Source organism: Lolium rigidum, unplaced genomic scaffold (assembly GCF_022539505.1).
Source record: "Lolium rigidum isolate FL_2022 unplaced genomic scaffold, APGP_CSIRO_Lrig_0.1 contig_54461_1, whole genome shotgun sequence".
Lineage (NCBI taxonomy): Eukaryota > Viridiplantae > Streptophyta > Magnoliopsida > Poales > Poaceae > Lolium > Lolium rigidum.
Window position 1 is genome coordinate 6,095 of NW_025900933.1, and position 21,292 is coordinate 27,386.

At 46.2% G+C, this 21,292-nt stretch overlaps 2 protein-coding genes across 2 annotated transcripts; one reads left to right on the forward strand and one right to left on the reverse strand.

Moving 5' to 3' along the window:
- The first annotated feature begins 14,855 nt into the window (after window positions 1–14,855).
- Window positions 14,856–16,686, forward strand: LOC124681745 (alpha-amylase type A isozyme-like). Its single transcript, XM_047216572.1, has 4 exons — window positions 14,856–14,942; window positions 15,052–15,184; window positions 15,310–16,124; window positions 16,408–16,686. The coding sequence occupies exons 1-4, from the start codon at window positions 14,856–14,858 to the stop codon at window positions 16,684–16,686; spliced, it is 1,314 nt and encodes a 437-aa protein (XP_047072528.1).
- A 1,868-nt stretch (window positions 16,687–18,554) lies between these two features.
- On the reverse strand, window positions 18,555–19,139 carry LOC124681744. The gene has a single exon (XM_047216571.1). It carries the CDS (start codon window positions 19,137–19,139, stop codon window positions 18,555–18,557), a length of 585 nt encoding a protein of 194 aa, XP_047072527.1.
- Window positions 19,140–21,292: the final 2,153 nt, after the last annotated feature.

Here is a 21,292-nt window from a genome sequence, read left to right on the forward strand (position 1 = left end):
TTAAGTAGGCGGAAGGGCAGTGTCGAGGGCCACACGAGGGGCCCACACCATAGGGCCGCGCGGCCGTGCAGTGGGCCGCGCCGCCCTAGGGTGTCGCCACCTCGTGGCCCCACTTCGTCTCCTCTTCGGTCTTCCGGAAGCTTCGTGGCAAAATAGGACCCCGGGCGTTGATTTCGTCCAATTCCGTGAATATTTCGTTACTAGGATTTCGAAACCAAAAACAACAGAAAACAACGAATCGGCACTTCGGCATCTTGTTAATAGGTTAGTTCCAGAAAATGCACGAATATGACATAAAGTGTGCATAAAACATGTAGATATCATCAATAATGTGGCATGGAACATAAGAAATTATCGATACGTCGGAGACGTATCACTCGCCAAGCCAACCCGTGCCCGCCGTCACCGGAGAAGGAAACCCTGACCTGCCGCAGACGCGCTCGACACGGAAGCAACGCGACCAATTCAGCCACCGCCCGACAGCGCTGTCGCCGCTAGACGTTTCGCCAGGAACCGCAGAACAGCGCCGCGCCCTCGCCTAGCTCGATAGCTCGCCGGAGACACCGCGCCCATGACGACCAGCTCCCTGCCCCGCAGCACCCTCTCGCGCCTATAAATAGAGACCTCCCTGGACAGAACCAAGCACACCATCACGATCACCACTCACCACCGCTTCGCCCAGCACCAGTAGCTACCTCAATCGTCGCCGGAGCAAGGCCATTCGGAAGGTCACCACCGCGGAAGCCCTGCAGCAATCGCCGACGATCCCGACCACCTCAGGCGACGCCACTGCTACCAGGAGACTCGCCGTCGTCCACAACCTCGTCGCGCACACTGCCAACCCTTGCTGGAGCCGCCGTAAGCTCTCCCACCCCCTACCTGAGCCGCCGGCGAACTCCCTCTCGCCGTCGACAACGATGAATGTGCGTCGTTCGATCATGTTCTAATCCAACGCGTTAGATTGATCCATACCGCTTCGGCGTTTAAACGCCACTGACGGGTGGAGCCCCTTGTCATGCAGCCCACGTGGTCACAGACGCGTGGTGGGCTAGCCTTGGGCCGTTTTAAATCGTTTAGGCCCAGTTAGTTTTCCCGCCAGGCCCTTTTAATTCAAATATGAATTTGCTGATTTAGTTCAAATTCCAAACTGGCCCCCACTTTCAAATTAATTTCCAGAAGATCTACTTGGCCAAATTTAGCAAATTTTATATTGTTGGAAAGCCACTAAAAAGATCTACAGAGTTCCACTGGTCCCATGGCCAGATTAGTTGTAGAATTAATTTGATAAAAAGAAGAAGGCAGGGACTTTTCCATATTCAAATAATTATTAAAAATCAACCAAAATAGATATTAAGTTAATTCCAACTCTAATAGATCACATTTGACTTACACTAATTGTTTATGCAATAAAATGGTGTGGTCACTTTGCATGATCATGCCCTAGTTTAATTAATGGACAATATGGCTAGTTTATGTAGATGATATTGTCCAAAACTATTAAGTAAACCATATGAAGTATTATACTTTATTTAATCTTTGTCTCAAATGAATTCATGTGATGTTTGGACCCCTGGCCAAACTCACTTATATGAATTACTTAGAGATTTAAATCATTTGTAGCATTATTAAATGGTATGAGGTGGTCTACCTCATTTAAATCATTTTCTCAAATGATAATGATGAATATTTGACTTAGGTCAATATAAGTTCATCTATGATTGTTTGAGAAATTAAATCTTAAGAATATTTCAATGAGAGGAAATTATTTCTCAAGAACCCTATGGAAACTATCATTTACATATTAAATAAAAAGAAGTAAATTCTCCTCAAGCAACACAACCCATGCACCCTAATTAGATTATTTGTGTGCATAGAATAGTTTGTGTCTTTATATGTGATACATGGAATAGCCATTGAATTAGTGAGTAATTATACTCGTATTCAAATTTAGACGCTAGCACCGGAGAGTACACGGAAGAAGAAGGTTGCTACCAAGAGGAAGAGGAGGAGCATTTTGAGAACTACCAAGGCAAGCTAATATTCTTGCAAAGTGCAAAGCTCTTTGGGGCAAGGCACCATAAATCTTATCTTTTCTTACATAAGCCTATCCCAAGTTTATACTTTACAAGTTTTACTTGTTGTTTTCCAAGAGTTACTTTTATAGTTAACTTTGGTCAAAGTCAAGGATGGTTACTAGGGTAATGAAGTAGTCTCAATCAAGCAAAGCAAGATAGCACCCCTCATGATTTAGAGCTAGTGCTAATGAATAAAACTTGACTACTCTAGATGGAAACAATGTGACTTGAAATGAATTTGAAACCTTGGAATGATGATACATTCCATTGAATGATTTTTGAAGGTGAATATGACCAAGAGAAGATAGTGATTTTTGATAAACATGATATTGGTTTGAATGCGATACCTTTCCAATAGTAAGTACCCCCACAATACCTGATTATGGGTAGGGCTTAACTGGAAGTTTATGCGTCTTAGTATGGGTTCCCTCTGAACACACGTCATAGGGGTTACGCTTGAGGTTGCCTCCGTTGTTGAGAAATGATGTGAAATTGAGGTGAATTGTACGGCCAAGCCCCGTGCGTTCCCGGTGCTGACAGCTGGTCTTCACCGGGAGGCCAAGCTCATGGGGAGAGGTGCTCATACTAGGATTTGTAAGTGAAAGGTTATGGTTGATGATCCGCGCATCGTGTTACGATGATTCGGGGTAATCCCGACGGATGAAATCAAATGTTGTGGCACAAGTGTGCAACCTCTGCAGAGTGTCAATCTATTCGAATAGCCGCGTCCACGGTTACGGACGGTTGGAAAGGCCATACAATTTCCGATGTCATATCTTTGAAAATGATGTTGAAAGGAGACGGTGAAATGAATTGTGGTGAATTGAATTGAAATCACCACTTGAATGGTGGGAATGACACTAATGTTCCCACTTGAGTTAGTTAGCATTTGAATAAGCTTTTCTCAAATACTTATGAACTAAAACTGGCTTTATGCAAATAAACTAGAGCTTAGCCAACCTTACTAGAATGTCTAGCACTTACATTAGTATTAGTTTGCGAGTACTTAAAGTACTCACGGCTTTGTCCCTGGCTATTCAAATGGCCAGAGTATGAAGATGAACAAGGAGATGACCAACAGGACGCCTACGACAACTAGGAGTCTTTCGACGTCAAGCGTTGGCCTGTGGACTAGAGAGTCCTTGTATCTTACTTGTGTTTGTTCGTTGATCAATAGATCAACTATTCGTGTAATATGGATGATGTGATTCCAAGTTGTAAGACATTATGGTTTGTAATGAATGATGACTGTGATACTTAACTATTATGCCTCGCAACAACAATATTCCTGGGATTGCGATGTATGACATAATAGGCATTCAGACTTAAAAATCCGGGTGTTGAAAATGTGGACTCAGAGAAACAAAAACTGAAACTAGATGATAATAGAGACTCAAACCCTAACAAAACTAGATGCAAGAAAAAGATACGCAAAAACAACTACGAAAAGCAACTAAAACTCGAAATTAGTGCAATCTAAGGCTATGGCAAACCCTAACCCTAACTTTTTATGGCTTTTTCTGGATAGGAAACACTCACAACTCAACTATGGGGGTGGATTGTGGATGGCTTACCGAGGAAACCTGGAAATCTGATACCAAGATTATAAGGGGTGGCCCGATCTTCTCAGTAAGCAATGGTGGTGATGATGATCACGGGGTGATAGCAGAGGAGGAACACGATGATGTAGTGGATGATAACTTGTATGATGCAACGAGATCTCTCGATTGGTCCCTGTCGCCAATGCAACAACTCTCAACCCTGCAAGATATTCGCAAATCCACACACTTGCGCACATAGCCGCCGACCACGAAGCGGTAAGTTGCAACCGTCTAATTCCCAATGGAACAGCAGATCACACAAGACTTTATCAGGATCTACACAATATCAAGCAATATGGTGTAGGGAATTCAATAGTTTTGCAGAGCAAACAACTAAGAACTAGGGTTTATCTTAAACGTGGTCTCCAACATCTAGGGGGGCGTCCTGGGCACTTATATAGGCGTCCGGTACGACTTCTGGTCTAAAAGATACAAGAATAACCGACCCAGAATAGATCTGGTCGAGACAGACTCGGGCTAGGCCGGTTTGGAACCCGGTTGACCGGGTGCTGGGCCGGGCTGGCCGGTCTAGACCGGGCCAGGGACCGGGCGGCAACCGGAAGTGTCGCAGATGACCTTCTGGTTGGCCCCAGTACGACGCCCGGTTGGCGCCGGGGTGGATCCGGCGTGCCACCCGGTTGAACCGGGCCAGGGACCAGGCGTGCCGGTCTGGCGGCCGGTCTGACCGGGCGCTGGGCCGGCCTGGACGACTTCTTCTCCTCTCGCGCATGCCTCCCGCTCCTCCCTCGCGCGTCCATGAGATATCTTCATGTCCAGCTCCATGTACAGCTTCACGTCCATCTTGACGTCCGTCTTCACGTCCAGCTGCTCCTCTACTCCTCGTGCGATGCTCGTCTCCTCTTGATACCTGATGATACATAAGTAACAGGACTTAGGCAGTATAAAGTTCTCATCAATCAAAGTATCGTTTAGAAACATGTTCACCTGTTGTTTAAGTAGCTTCGCACGAGCCCTTGTAATTGGTCCAATCCTAACTTCATTGGACTTGAGCTTCACAGCAGGTTCATCTTCATTTGGCAATGACGGAGGTGGTAGTGAGGTAGGGATGTCCTCATCAGATGTATAGACCTTATTACTTATAAGGGTTCATGCATAGTGTCATACATTATATGTATTGATATTTGCCTCTTTGTGTGTGAGAGTCTTTTGAGCATCTCTAGTAGAGCCCGAAAAAATGCAAACTGAAAACGCCGAGTTCAGTGCACCGAAAACGCGAGTTCTGACCAAATTCACAGTGGCGCGGAATAGAAACCGTAAAATGGAACTGAAAAGAGGAATTCGAATTGGCGCGGGTAAATTGAGGCGATGATCGGTGATTATAGATGACATAGATGCTCCGATTGAGCATCGATACTTACATAGTTCATGCAATTGAAAACGTAAATACTGGTACACTGGCAAGCACAACCTAGCTAAGCAAAATGCGGCCTATATGACCTATGGCGCGCGGCGGTGCCGGTGCTATCGGAGATGGTCGGCTGCGTGGATGATCTTCACGCGTCGTCCTTGTCAAGCTCGACTATTTCGAGCTTGACCTGGTGGACACGGGCCTCCCGGTGGGCCGCCTCGTACTCCCTAACCTGGCGGACGGCGTCGGCCTCCTCCCGGCGGAAGCGCGCCCACGCCTCTGCCTCGCTGATGGCGCAGGTCTGCGCCATGACGGCCTCCTCCTCGTTGATGCCGTGGCCGTAGTCCCCGGCGGAGAAGGTAGGCGACCGCGCAGGGATGAGGTCGTCTTCCTCGCTGCTCGCCGCCACGGGCAGCCACGGTGCGCGTCTAGACTGCTCGGAGGAGGAGCCCTCGCCTTGGTTGGAGAAGCGCGCGAGCTTCCCTGGGGGCGTGACCCCCAGTTCGTCCAGTGGCGAGCGCTCCTCTTGCGCGCGCCCTCGCTCCTCTTCCACCTGCGCCGCTCCGCCTCGGTGCGGAAGACAGGCGGACGCGGCGTCGAATCGCCATCGGAACCTCCACGGGAGGCCATCGCGCTGCGGTGGGCGGAGGATCGGTGGCTGGTTGCTTGTGGATTGCTCGTCGGAGCTGGCGACTGGTGGCGGCGGAGGGAGAGGAACGGCGGATGGAAGTAGGGTTTGCGAACCGAACTCCCCTCCGCAAACCCTTTTAATATGGGGCGGACGCTCGATTTCTCGGTCCCCTGAGATTCGTTTACGGGCCGGTCCATGTATTTAGGCTCTGTTCTGCGCGCGTTTCGGCCCGAACCCGTAAATCGGCCGGAAAAGTTCAGTTCCGACGGGATTTACGGGCTCTATTAGAGATGCTCTCAGCGCCGCGACTCACGATCTTTCCAGCTGGTGTGCTGCATCTTCTCCTTTCTTCCTCGTATTGGCCGAGCTCAAAACACGAAGCCCTCCTTTAGCCGGCCGCTCTACCCCGGCTGCCCCGCCTGCCTCTAGCCGCTCCCCGCTGGCCTCTGGCCGCTGCCGCCCTCTTCTACTTGGTCAGCCTCGCCCAGATGTCACCATATTTAGCAGGCCGGTGTCTCGATCTCGTAGGCCTTGCTCTGATTTGGCTAGCCCCGCCTAGTTCCCGCCGTCCTCACAAGTCACACCTTCATAGGCCGGTTTCGGCCGTCTCGGACTCGGGTGAGCTTGGTCTTTCCCACTCCAACGGGCCTGTGTTTATGCCAGCTCGACCTGTGAGCTTTAACTGGAAAAAAAGGAAAGAGAGAGAAGTGTACCACTATGGCATATTCTTCATCGGGGGTTATGTTACCGTTTCTCGCTGCCTGTTGATTTTCGATGATACCAACTATGGCGAGTTTGTTGCCTTCATGCACATCCATATCCATATGTCCGGTCTTCGACTTTGGGGTATTCTCCCTGGCAGGTCTCATGTCTTCCGTGCGTCATTCTCATGTGGCTCCTACTCTACCCCGCTAAGGATGCAACTAAGGCTGCCGAGGACGCTACAGAGAATGCTTATGATCAGCAAATACTTGACTATTTAGCTGCCCTTGGTGGCCTCCGTATTGTTTTTGAGATGTGGTCTCACCATCGTCGGCGCTATAAACCATCTGAAGAATCTCTCTACTTGCATGTGATCCGTCAAGAGCATGCTCTTCATCAGGGTGACTCCACTGTTGATGAGTTCTACACACAGAGCTGCTATTTGGTGCCAGATTGACTCACTCTGCAATGCTATGTGGACTGTGAGGTTAGACCCGGAGTTTCAGTGGTCTATGAGTTCCTGTTTCGGCTTCGCCCATAGTTTGAGCCCCGACGTGCTCAGTTGTTTACTCGGGGTCGTGTTCTTATCTCAGAGGTGTTTTCTGAGCTTCATGCTAAAGAGACGCGTATGCGTCGTGCTGGTTTGCTTACGGTACCCTATGTTCCTGCTGCTCGAGCTCCTGCCTTGCCTACTTCCCCACCAGGGCCCTCTCGTCATAGTGTTCTGCCGCCGCTCCTACCCACACCGTCTTCTACGGGAGGCCACTCTTCCCGTGGCAGGGCGTTCTCGTCCTCATCCTTACTGCGGTTACTGGCGGAGGCATGGTCATCCCGAGCCTGATTATTTCTAGAAACACCAGGCCTCCTCTATGGGGACTCATGGTTATTCTACTATCGCCTTCACCGAGCAGGACATTGTGAGGCTCAAGCGCATGCTTGATTCTTCTGGATCTTATTCAACATGCATTGTAGGCTCTTTAACAGTTTCTCCTAGGACTGAGAACCCACCGTCTACATAGTCAGATACATCCGAGCTTCTATTCACATGTCTTATGATTCTTCCGCTCTCTCTTCTCTTGGACCTCTTGATTTTCTTGCTAATGTTCTCACTGTTGATGTAACTTCTCTTCCTATTGCTAATGGCACAACCTTTCTACTCCTTTCTTTCTTCCCGATATTTCTCATGTTCCCCGTTTTACCATAAATTTATTTTCCGCTGCTCAACTTGCAGATTCTAATTGTCTATTTATCCTTGAATTTGATTCTTGTTCTGTCTAGGATCGTCGCACGAAGGCTATGGTTTGGGCTGGCCCTCGACACCGTGACTCCCAGGGTCTTTGGGAGCTCAACTAGCTTCGTGCTCATTCTGCCGCCACCACACTCATTGATGCACATGCTCTCGCAACTCTCGTTGCTTCCGCTCTCGCCCCCTTTTAGTAGTGGCATCATCGATTTGGTCATCTTTTTGGTTCTTATTTGTCGTTTTTGGTTCATTGAGATCTGCCGAGGCCTATCTTAGGAGATGTCTTGCTACAACGTAAGGGATGTAGATTTGATAAATAGACTCTGTTACATTATCCTACTTGTGAGTCAATGTCTCAACGTCCTTCCAACATGGTTTATTCTAATGTATGGAGTTCGGATCCCTTCGTTTCAAAGGGGGCCATCGCTACTATATTATATTTATCAATGACTTATCTTGTTATACTTGGCTTAGTTTTCGACATCTCGCAGCGAGGTTCTATGTCTATATAAGAGTTTTTCTGTCATGATTTAGATTTAGTTTTTAACGCCTATTCATGTGTTTCGAGCTGACTCTGTTGGTTGCGTTTGCTTTGTCCTTCTAATGCACCAAAATGACCGCTCAGTTATTTGAGTGTGTTTTTTCTTGGATACAATGATGAGAAGAAGGGCTATTGGTGTTGCGATCCCATTGGTCGTCGGATGCACATTTCTCGAGATGTGACTTTCGGTGAGTCCCGTCCATTCTATCAGCATCCTTCCTCCTTGACTTTTTTTTCGGTAGAGGATATCTATTTCCTCATGTTTCTTGATTCTCCTCCCTCTGTACCTCAGGTTCTCACTTCTCAGAGTCTCCCCATTGTCGATCTAACACCGTATTCACCTACCAGTTCCTGTTCTCCCTCACTACCATACTCCCCCCCTTCCTCACCAATGTCTCCCACTTCATCCTCCCCTACGGTGATTCCACCCCATTCCCCCTTTCTGTTTCACTACTCTCGCCGTCCACATAATGATGATGCTCCTCCTAACATACCTTTCACTTCTAGTGTGTCATCTTCTACACCCGAGCCTCCTCATAATCTTCGTGCTCGGACTCGTCCCCCACCTAGCCGCTATTTTCCTACCCATAATGGTCTTTCAGGTGTCCTTGAGCCGGCCTCTTATCAGGATGTTGTTGCTCATAGCGAACGGTAGCTACCGTTGGCAGAGGAGATTGTCCTGCTGGAGCGCACTGAAACCTGGGATGTTGTTACCCCTCCTCCCTCTGCTTGTCCCATCACGTGCAAGGGGGTATATAAGATCAAGACTCGCTTCGATGGTTATCTTGAGCTCTACAAAGCTTGTATTGTGGCTCGCGACTTTTAACAGGAGCATGGCCATGACTATGATGCGACTTTTGCTCTGGTGGCTCATATGACCACTATTCACACTCTCCTTGTTGTTGACTCTATTCCCCATTGGTATGTATCTCACCTCGATGTTTAGAACGCCTTTCATAATAGAAAGGTATGTGACGAGGTTTATATGCAGTAACCTCCCGGGTACTCCATTCCCGTTGGCACGGTCTGCCGCCTCATGCGGTCCCTCTATGGCCTTAAGAAAGCCCCTACGCCTGGTTTGAGCTATTTGTCTTTGTGGTGACTACCCATGGTTTCTCACCTAGCGCACATGATCCAACTTTGTTTGTCCACACCTCTTCTCATGGTTGGACTCTGTTCTGTTCTACTGATGACATGATCATCGCTGCTGACGACTCTGAGTACACTGCCTTTGTCAAGGCCCGTCTTCGTGAGAAGTTTCTCATGACTGATCTTGGTCCTCTTCGCTGCTTCCATGGGATTGACGCTTCCTCTACCTCTGACGGCTTCTATAAGTACATCCAGAACCTCCTTGCTCGTGCCGCTCTTGGTGATGAGCACACCGTTGAGACTCCTATGAAGCTTAATGTCCACCTTCGTGCCTCTAATGGAGATCCACTTTCTGATCCGATGCGCTACCATCATTTGTTTGAGATCCTTGGCTATCTAGCTGTCACTCGTCCAAATATTACCTATCATGTCCACATTCCGAGCCAGTTCGTCTCAGCTCCCACCTCCGTTTACTACAGTCACCTCCTACGTGTCCTCCGATATCTGCGTAGCACGATCTCCCGCCGTCTCTTCTTCGCTCGTTCCATCTCCTTACGTTCAATGCCTACTCTGATACTATGCGAGCTAGTGATCCTTCAGATCGTAGATCACTTTCTTCTTACTATGTGTTTCTTGGTGGCTCACTCATTGATCGGAATATGAAGAAACAAACAACGTCTTCCCGTTCGAGTCCAGAGGACGATTTACGATCCATGACTCTCTTGACGGCAGAGGTGACTTGGTTACATTGCTTGTTGGAGGATTTTGGTGTTTTTGCTACTGCATCAACTCCTCTCTTACTGATACAGTCAGCATGACATGAGACCTGATGAAGCATAATCTAGGCAAGCACATCGGTGTTGATGCCTCCTTTGTCCGTACTGCCGTGTAGAATTAGGTTCTTGTTCTTCAATATGCATCTTCCAAGTTGTTGGTAGACTTCTTCATGAAGGCTCACACTAGAGCGCATCATGGGGTTTTTCTCTCAGAAATCAATCTTTTTGATCTAGCATGAGATTGAGGGGGACAGGGGAGGGGGGGGGGGGGGGGAGAGGTGTATAGACCATTTTCCTGTATATCCCAACTATATAAGGGGTTACATGCATAATATCATATATGTATATGTATTGGCCATTGACCCCGTTGAATGATAGTTGCTCATTCCAAACAACTACCTCATTTTGAAGATTTCATGATTCGATCACATCGCAATTGTGACGCGTCTTGCCGCTAAATAAGAGTTAACTTATAACATTTGTGCCAAGCCTACCAGCAATTCATTGCATTGAAAACATTTGTGATCAAGCTAGGAATACACTCCAAGAAGGATGTATTGACTCATAGGTACACATTTGCGGCAGCCAAAAAACCTTCTTCCTAGAGTATGATATGTACTCAGCCCTGTACCACCAATCTACTCCTGGATTTGGAAAAAGCTCATGCCAAACTAAACATAAATTCTTGTTCTGGCTATTAATTCAAGACATTCTAAACAAAAGGAATCTCTCTAAAAGAAAAAGTTTCCAGCTTCAGAGTCACAACTGTGCAACCATAAATTGCGTAACAAAAGGAACGTTGATTCATCTATTCTGGACTGTCCATGTGCAACCCAATGTTAGGATCATATCTCACTAAACGGAACAACATGTTTATCAGTTTTTGAAGCCTTTGAAGACATAAAAGGCAGCTTGACTGTTCCATTTTACATGGAAATAATCATTCTAACTTCTTGGAGTATTTGGGTAGTTAGGAATAATAAAAATTTCTCATGTCAAAATGCAACATTCCAAAATTGGAAGAGAATTTATTTCGAGGAGATTGTTGTAGTTTCCTTCAAAATGAAGAAACATTATTAAAAGAAATTTTAAGAATAGCTGCAATTAGAGTAGATAGATAGAAAGTTCTTCCCAACTCTTTCTTTTTGAATCCTTTTTGAGTCTTTGAAAACATTGTACGATACTGTATAAATAAATAAAAATTGCAAAAAGTTTAAATTACAATGGGCATGGGATCTGTAGAACTTACTTCTGATCTATATGGCTGGATTAAAGCGCGTTGCTATCCTACTATGTAGCTATTTTCCTCTCGAAAGGTGCTTTCGGAACATGAGCACCAGTGCTTCCGGTTTTTAAAAACATATTTCTGAGAGTTAAGTTAATTTGAAATTAAATGCACACATACATATACCCATTGCTAAATATGTTTTATTTTGAGCTGTACATACAACCGCAATTTTTTCTATAACTTAAAATACAACGCAATTTCCAATTTCATGGGAGTATTCAAGACATGTGTCTATATTAACTGAATATTTATAATTTTCTTAAAACACATAAATACATTTTTTAAGTATTTTAAAAATCAGAAACACTCGTGCTTAGGTGCACCAAATCTTCTATCTTTTTCTATACAATATATAGGATCCATAGTCTATTTCATGCAATCGTGCATGGTCATTATGATGTCATAGCTAACCTGCTTCGTTTATATATTGCTCTGTTTGAATTAGTACTATTTAGTTCATTTGTTGATCTCTTTCGATTACTTTTGTATAATTCATATTTTGCTATGTTTTAGATTATACGCATTACTGTTCAATGCATATGCATTTGAAGAAAACTCGTCCTGCTTAGTTCTTATGCATTTATAGAAAATTTGTCCTCTTTAAAGTATATACATTTTTAGTTTTGTTATGTTTAGTAATGAATTTCTAAAAAAAATATGTTTAGTTACTATAAATTTTATTTAAATTGTTCAGAGCATGGTAGAAGACATGGTAGCTGGTGAGGATGCGGTGAGCCAAAAGACAGATGAGCTCGACATGAGGGCAGATGATCTCCACCGTTGATGCACTAAAGTCAGTGTCACCTTTTTTTGTTCATGTATAGTTTCACATCGGAAATAGGTGTTGCCGATTTATCTGTTGGTTCCGTAAGGTGACATTTGCATAATTGCATTTTGCCATCTTTGCCCATGTTGGCATGGATAATTGTTAATGAACTATTTCCATTAATGCACGCATCGTTTCATTAGAAGTATCAAAAAAATCCAGAATTTAGGGTCGATACAAAAGTTAACCATCAAAAAAGAAAACATAATATTGGATCTCTAAACATCTTGTAATCTATTAATACCCTAGTAGAAGACATCCTGAGCAACCAGCAGCCAGTTGCATCCAGTAACCATACATTACCGCTGATACTCGGGGATAGGAAACGCACAGCTGAATCCAATGCACAACCATATGTTTAACTTGCAAAAAAATTGTAGAATATTTTCTATTAAATACAACATTATTTCGATTGCTCCATATCCACCAAACTAAAGTTGAGACACCAATGCGAATTTTAGCCTTAGTTTTTTGTGTCAATACCATTCAACCAATTCCCAAACAGATTGGTAATATTTGTTGGTGGTGGTATATCAAAAGTAACATAAACAACACTCCAGACTAATTTAACAAAAATACAAGAGATAAAAAGATGATTCACCGTCTCCTCCGAGTCACAGAAACAACATTTTCTACCCCGTTCCAATTCTTTTTAGCTAGATGGAGGACACCACATGAGTGACATGAACGGGGTGATAGACTCCAAATCAGTGACCAATGAGTCAATTCAGCCATGCTCTTAGCATCAATCCGTATTAGTGGAAGTGTCGTCGAGGCACCAAATGTAAAGGAAAAGCTCCGTCGGCTTGGATGGCCATCGACCTTCAAACCGAGGCCAAACTCCTCGTCTTCACACTGTTGTGTTCATGCCAATTGCTACGTGCCTTCACCGTCGCAACGCCTCGTGCCACCATTTCAAAAGCAGGCTATGCCACTCATGGCTGCCACCTCATGTCGAGGGTAACTCGCCTAGTAGACAACGTCCACTGAAACGGGCTTCACCCACTAGCCTCTTTTGGCAGGAGGAACATAGAGAGGGGATGATGAGAGATAAGGGGCGGGTAGGGTTTGCTGGTGCCATCCTAGTGGGAGTGACCCAAGTGGTAATTCAAATGTGTTTTATAATTTGGGAGAGAATTTTACTTTTTCAATGGTGATGCCCCATCCTTATGACTGTATTTTAATATTGGTGTGCACCAAAGTCTGACCCCTTTCCAAAATTTGGGATATAATTTCATTTTCTTGGCCTCTGCCTCAACTAGTGATACATACAACCTTTTAAATACGACTCAACCTTATAAGCACTAGTATACATATTTAATTCTTCTTACTACCAAGTTTGGTCTTTGTGAGTGTAAATATTATGGGTACCTGGATTTTGATCTTAGCTTATATATACCCACTCTTGTCTCCGCGACTAAATGGGCACTCAAATTTGCGTCTGCAAGGATTGAAAACTAGATAACTGGGTTTATTCAATGTTATATTCATTACATACAGATACAGTATTACTTAGCTCATGCGGGCGTCCACGCAAATTTACTGCCACTACAAGTTTGATAAGGTTTGTAAGGCTTAGCTTTTATGTGTTGTGTGCCAGCGGAATGAGAAATCAATTTTTTTTCTCAGGCAAATGAAATGGATGTAGGCGGCTCATGCTTTCTCCACTACCTATCCACAAATCAATCCACGCCATCAATGTTTCGTTTGACCAATATATGCTTTTGGCACCTCCTGCCGCCAAGGTTGATATGTCCAAGTGCAAACACTCGCAATGCCCATGTGGATTTCATGCTTCATTTCTCCAGTCTTTATATCTCTTGGCAGGCTTAAACTCCATCAACGCCCTAGCTGTCGCCCCTCTCACCCCCGCCCTCCAAGAGGCAACAAGAAGGAAACCCTAAATTCCACCGCCGGCCTCCCTCCTTAGTGCCCCTCCTCGACGCCGCCACACGCATTGCCGGGCAAAGGGAAGGAGGTCCCTCCTCAGCCGGCGGCACATGGCCTAGTTCGGACCTGGCCGATGTTTTATTGTAGTGGATTACATTGTAAGCAGTGCGGCGTTGTGTTTGTATTGGTGTAGCTTTCTTGGTGTTATTCAGGCTATCTTGGTCTTTTGTCTATGAAATCTGAAATCTAATAAGATGTATTTTTGAAAAAAAAAAGTCACGGATCTGCCACTCACCGTTCATTCCTCGATCAATACAAAAGAAGTACCGTCTTGAATCAAGTTTGTTACGGTTCCAGTACCAGTTCAAGACTTGCTCTGCATTGAAAAAAAATCGGTGCAAATTATTGAATCAACCAGAGAACATTAGCTTGCTTGAATACAAATTAAAAGCGACGCTGTTCCAGAGTTCAAATCATTTCTTTCGCACCAATTCGCCATGCTTATTTTCCAGACTGAAGATCATTTAACGGCAATGCTGCACTCGATCCCAAGTTGGATTTGGTTTCCGTTATAGTATGTGTCACCCCTGTTTGACTTGACCATTATCAGTTACCCTTTTTCCATAACCGAGTCTGGTGGCCATGCATTGCGTCCAAGCAACTCCTGTCTCACAGCAATATGTACGTACTGCGTACCTCGATTGTATTCCCATCCCCTGCCCTAGCTATAAATACCAAGCACGAAGTACACATGTAACCATCAACAAATCAATTATTCCGTGAAGACGAAGTGTGCCTTGTGTTGTGACATCCATACTAGCGCGATGGGGAAGAACAGCAACATGTGCTGCTTGTCTCTGCTTCTTCTGCTTCTTGCAAATTTGGCGTCCGGCCATCAAGTCCTGTTTCAGGTATGCATTCGTGTTGATTTGATTGATTGGGTTACAAATTTGTTTCTGTAACTCTGAGGAATTTCCACGCATCACTTTGTGCATGTTGCTCATGGGTTCTTTGTTGCAGGCGTTCAACTGGGAGTCGTGGAAGCAGAGGGGCGGGTGGTATAACATGATGATGGGGAAGGTCGATGACATCGCCGCCGCAGGAGTCACGCACGTCTGGCTGCCGCCACCGTCGCACTCCGTCGCCAGCGAAGGTCGCCCACTCGTCCCCATCGAGCCACAGTTCGTTCATGCAAATTAAGTGATTGCTTTCTTTTTAGAAAAAAAAACTGACTTGGCATATATATATGTACGTACCTCCTGCGCGAGTTGGGTACAGGTTACATGCCTGGTCGACTGTACGACATTGACGCCTCCGAGTACGGGAAGGCAGCGGAGCTCAAGTCGCTGATCGGCGCGTTCCACGACAAGGGCGTGCAGGTGATCGCCGACATCGTCATCAACCACCGTTGCGCCGACTACAAGGACAAGCGCGGCATCTACTGCATCTACGAAGGCGGCACCTCGGACAGCCGCCTAGACTGGGGCCCCCACATGATCTGCCGCGACGACACCACCTACTCCGACGGAACCGGCAACCTGGACACTGGCGCCGACTACGATAGAGCGCCGGACATCGACCACCTCAACGCCCGCGTCCAGCGCGAGCTCACCGCGTGGCTCCTCTGGCTCAAGAGCGATTTCGGCTTCGACGCGTGGCGCCTCGACTTCGCCAGGGGCTACTCACCGGAGGTCGCCAAGGTGTACATCGATGGCACATCCCCCAGCCTCGCCGTGGCTGAGATATGGGACGGCATTTCTACGGGAGGCGACGGCAAGCCGGAATACGACCAGGACGCGCACCGGCAGAGGCTGGTCAACTGGGTGGACAAGGTGGGCGGCGAGGCGTCGGCGGGCATGGTGTTCGACTTCACGACCAAGTTCATCCTGAACGCCGCCGTGGAGGGCGAGCTGTGGCGGCTGATCGACCCGCTGGGGAAGGCCCCCGGCGTCATGGGGTGGTGGCCGGCCAAGGCCGTCACTTTTGTCGACAACCACGACACCGGTTCCACGCAGGCGAAGTGGCCATTCCCGTCCGACAAGATCATGCAGGGCTACGCATACATCCTCACCCACCCTGGCATCCCATGCATCGTAAGCAACCAGCTCCGGAGACCCTTCTACTACCGATAATTTCCTTAGAAAGGCAGACAGCTTTAAACTATCGGTTTTGCAATTGAGATTTTCTTAAGTCTAAGTCAATTACAAAAATGTGCTTTAAGTTGCACTTTTCTGCTGATAAAAATGTGCAACTGAACCGAGTTGCACTTTTCTTTGAACTGTAGTTGCACTTTTCTAAGTTGACTGAGACTTAAGAAAATCTCATTCAACTGAGATATAGGCACACCCTTAAACTATTGTCCCCGATGATTTGCAGTTCTACGACCATTTCTTTGACTCGCGGTTCAAGAATGAGATCGCGGCGCTAGTGGCGGTGAGGAAGCGCAACGGCATCACGGCGACGAGCGCGCTCAAGATCCTCATGCACGACGGCGACGCGTACGTGGCGGAGATCGACGGCAAGGTGGTGGTGAAGATCGGTTCCAGGTTCGACGTCGGGGCCGTCCTCCCGGCTGGTTTCGTCACGTCCGCCCACGGCAACGACTACGCCGTCTGGGAGAAGGCCGGCGCCGCGGCAACCCTCCACCGGAGCTGAAGGCTCCAACTGATTGACCATTCCAGCATGATAAGATGCGGAGGAATACATGATTTATTTCCACGCTGTTATGGTTATGATTTAAACTATGTATACGAATTTCTCACATATCACATTGAATAAGAGGACACGATTACGCATCTACAAAGGAATATATAATGTTCTGTGCAAATGTTTGCTCACGTTTCTTTTCTTCCAAAAATCATTATTAGCCATACAAGATGTCATTTCATCACATATATGATAACAGTTCCGCAAAGTTCAACCCCTACCTAAAGATGGTTATGCCCGCCGTTTTAACTACAATTTGAAAACAACATGAAATTCAAAAGAATTTTAAAAATGAAAACCTACGCACAATGTTATTTTATATTATTTGACCTAGATAAGGAAAATGATAAATTGCAATACGTTGTTCTGAAAAACCTTCTCAGAAATTAGCTACCATGAATGAAGTTTCATGCCTTTCAAGCTAAATGAGCTATATCATGACCACAACAATATCATAGTTAGTTCAAATGACCTCATATTATGCATCAGGGGGCTTGTTCGTCTGCATCGAAGAATAAAGGTGGCGGTCCTAGGGTTTCTCTTGCGACAAGATGAAGTTCTATTGGATGCTTGTCCTCCTTGATATGACCAGAGTGTCAAGTTCCGGAAGGCTCTACCGGCGAACTCCTTTGGACGACTCATGCATGTAGATTGCTAGATCGCATGAGAATCGGTTGTGCATTCCCATATTTTTTTATCATTTGGTTTCAGGAGGGAGCGACGTGAAACTCTGCTATTTGTTGCCATCATGGGACATGTGTTTTTGGTTCCATGGTGAAGTGAGAGGAACAGGATCGCATGGAAGCCAAGATTTGAGACTAGTGCTGGTGGTTCGAGGCTTTGCATCATGGTGAACTTGCTTGGTGTTTCAGCCTTCATAGCAGCGGCATGCGAATGGGGGCGTAAGCACATCAGAAGTTAAATATCCTACCTTTCAGGGTGAAAACCCAAGGTCTGTCCTTAACTGGTTGTGCGTGGCAATGACCTTGTTAACAACATTGTTTTGAAAGCGGAGACTTGATTCGGGGTGAAAACCTAAGATCTATGATCGGTTGATTGTGCACTGTTTTGGAGAACTTGGATTTTTATATGTTGTCATGGTGGTGTTTGTGTTGCTGCTCTAAGGACTGGAACACTATAACGAGAATTTTCCTTTTTTAGATTTTTTTTCTTTTTTCAGTTGTGTGCATTCGCACTACCATTAGGATACTGCGATGTTGCAGAGGCTGAATGTAATCGGTATCTTGGTGATATAAATATATTCCTTTCATCGAAAAAATGCACATGAAATATTTGTGTTTGAATGATTTGATGTTAAACTAGGCGTCAAATAGAGTATCTGCTGAAACCAGAGGGAAATAGAAATACAAACTAGGGATGGCATACACATGGTATGGGTACGTGTAGAGCCATCCCATACCCGTACCCATCACCTTCAATCTTACCCGTAACCCGTAACCATGCCCATTAATAGGTATAAGTTTTTATCATATCCCTCACCTGACAGGATAAATGGATACCCACAGGTATACCTGCAGTTACAAGACATTAAATTGATCAAAACAATATGACATGAAGCGAAGAGATCCTAACTAGGGATGTAATCCTCACTAACCATCAAATGCGTACGCGGATCATAGTTACCCATTGCCATCCCTAATACAAACCCTCTTTTAGGCGCTATTGCTGGAGTCTGAAACTTTTGTAGACCGAGAAAGTAAGGGACCAAACATGCCCTCCGTTTATGTGTCTCCGTGCCGTCATTGGCTTCATTGTGCGACACTGCGGGCACGACCAGCGAACTCGCGATCCTCGGATCATCGGCCTTTTGCCGGCCCAACAGATGTGACGGCAGGCCGCACCGGCAAGCCAGAATCGGACGCGGACAGAAACCTCACGAGATGCGTTGGCCGCGCTTCCGTGCCATCTGGGGTGCCGGGCGCCAGGCACGATGCCATCTTCTTCAGGGCGGCGCCGTCTCGGTAACCGCCGTCAAACACGAAGGCGGACGTGACCGGCGCGTCGTCGACGCCGTATCGCTCAGCGGTCCGTATCCGCTCCACCGGCAGGTCGAAGCACGGCGAAGGGCAATATCCGTGGGTCGCGCCGACGCCACGGTCGTCCCCTTCCCCCAGCTCCACGGCCAGGAAGTCGAAGATGATGTTGCTGCCGGAGTAGAGCGAGGAGCACTCGAGCTTCTCCAGCGACGCGGCGCGGCTCGGCACTTGGGGGTGCTCTTGCTCCTTGGGCTGGTCTTGTTCCGGCGCCGTTGGCTGCTGGCTCTTGCTGCCACTTTCCTCCGGCTTCTTCTTCGAAAGGCCCGGGAGGCAGCACGCGAGCAGCGTGACACACGTGAATGCGTTGGGGTCGTCGGAGGGCTCAGCGACCGGCGTTTGGGACATGGCGTACCAGCGCTCGCCGGCCGGTTTGAATGGATACACGAATTCGAATGCCTTGTGAAGATAATGGGAACGACGTATGTGGACTGCAGTACCGGTATATAGTGAGAGGTAGTGGCGATGGTGGATGGTGGTGGAGACGTGGAGTGGAGAGCCATACCGCCGGTCAGCCCAGCTGTAGGGACGCTAGATCGTGTGTTTCATGATTTCCTGTCTTAACTTAGTCGTCGGCGACGTCCGAACCCCCCTATACCCATTAAGCGTAGATCTGGGCGTATGGCGTTTAGATCGTTGACTAATATTTTTCCTTTTATTTTGACAAATACAGCAGACGCTCATTAATACATGCTCACCTCTATAACGAGTAGGTACCTACAATCTACCCCTATAAGCATCTCCAGGAAGCTGATTTAAAAAACGGATTCGACTGCTCTTGGGATTGACGAAGTTATCCTACCGCTGTGTTATATTGTGATCCAAATTCATATACTAAAGGGAGGCTGACTTCTGATGAGCGAAGCGAGGCAGGTCGCCGGTATGCCCATCGCCGGTTGCCCGTACGGATCGTTGCCACCGCCTATATATACATCTTGTAAGCCGCCAGCTAGGGTTTATCAGATTATAAGATAACTCACGGCGTTTGTAAACACTCCCCGATGTAGTGAAGTTTTGCTGGCTGGCGCCCGTGAATTTTTCCCCTTCTGTGTTGTAAGGGGTTTTCCACGTTAAATCTCGTATCTCCGCTGCGTTTTTCTTTATTGTTCTTCGTTATTTGCTTGTCGCGTTTATAACAGTGAGCACCTCCGAGAGACTGAAGCCAAAAAAAAAAACTGATCGACGGCCTTGAGATTGATGAAGTCACCCATCCGCTGTGAACATCTCCGAGAGTCTGAGTCCAAGAAACTGATCCAATGCATCTTGAGATTGACAAAGTCATCACAAACGGCTCACTGTCAACGGATCGCCTCACTGACAAATATTTCACCTTTATAAAATACCAAAATCTCTGTGATTTATAAATCTAAGATATCTATTCATGGGTCGAGGTAGTACTATTTTTTGTGCTCGTGTTGTGTGCATGCTCTGTATATGGTCACATTGACATGTTCAGTTGTAGTACATGGAACCGTGCTACACCGTATACATAACATTGCCATCACATTCAAAGTTCAAACTAAAATAGTGTTTAGCTACGTTTACATTTAGATAAATTTAAGACATCTATTTATTGATAGAGGTAGTACTATTTTTCCAGTTCATATCTTGTGCCTCATGTGTATATGGGCACATTGCCATATTCAGTTGTAGTATATGGAACCGTGCTACACCGTATACATAACATTGCCATCGCATTCAAAGTTCAAACCAAAGTGATCATGTTACCTAAGTTTTTTTTTTCGAACCCCCAGCTTTCGTAAAGAAAACCGCACACGCAGCAAAGTCTGAGAGTTTTTACACGATGGTGTTCATAACACCCCACACTGCCACACACTCCAACTGGGGATAAAACGTAAAACCTCCAACCAGCTACCAAACTGAAGAAAACACATCTACACTCCAGGAACGCATCCTAAGGAAACATCTCTTAGCAGTTTATAAAACACAAAGCAAACCCCTGTTTTCACCACATCACCAAGAAACGGGAACAGAACTAAGCGAAAAAAGATCGTTCTCACTTCTCCAGCCTCTTTACTCCAAAAGCCCAGCCTTCGCTCCAATGGAAGATTTCAATTTGCAACCGCTAGTACTCTCTTGGCCCCTGACTTTATCTCGAAGCTTTGTCCTCTACAAACCAGCCCAGAAATGAATATAGCGCGGAATCTGTGATATAATGCTAACAGGATCCACTGGGGAAAATTTTCTAAAACATGCCCCATTTCTAGTATTCCACAAAGTCCACAAAATGGAAGCAACACCAACTGCCATCAGCCTTTTTGTGTTGCTAACTTTAAAATTCATAGTCCACTCACAGAGCTCATCTATATTAACGGGCAGTTTGTTTAAATCAAAAGTGCAAGCTACTACATCCCAAACATACCTAGCAACAGCCAGCAGAGTAAAAGAAAAGATGATTAACTGTCTTTTTTTTGCTGTCTCTTTACGCAAAAAAATCTACAAGTCCCATCTCCAGACCACCGCCTGTTCACTAGATTATC

Excerpts from the sequence above, each read along its gene's own strand:
- LOC124681745 (XM_047216572.1), top strand. The coding sequence starts at position 14,856 with ATGGGGAAGAACAGCAACATGTGCTGCTTGTCTCTGCTTCTTCTGCTT. Across the intron at positions 14,943-15,051 it reads GCCATCAAGTCCTGTTTCAG|GCGTTCAACTGGGAGTCGTG; the intron begins GTATGCATTCGT and ends TCTTTGTTGCAG. Across the intron at positions 16,125-16,407 it reads ACCCTGGCATCCCATGCATC|TTCTACGACCATTTCTTTGA; the intron begins GTAAGCAACCAG and ends GATGATTTGCAG.
- LOC124681744 (XM_047216571.1), bottom strand. The coding sequence starts at position 19,139 with ATGTCCCAAACGCCGGTCGCTGAGCCCTCCGACGACCCCAACGCATTC.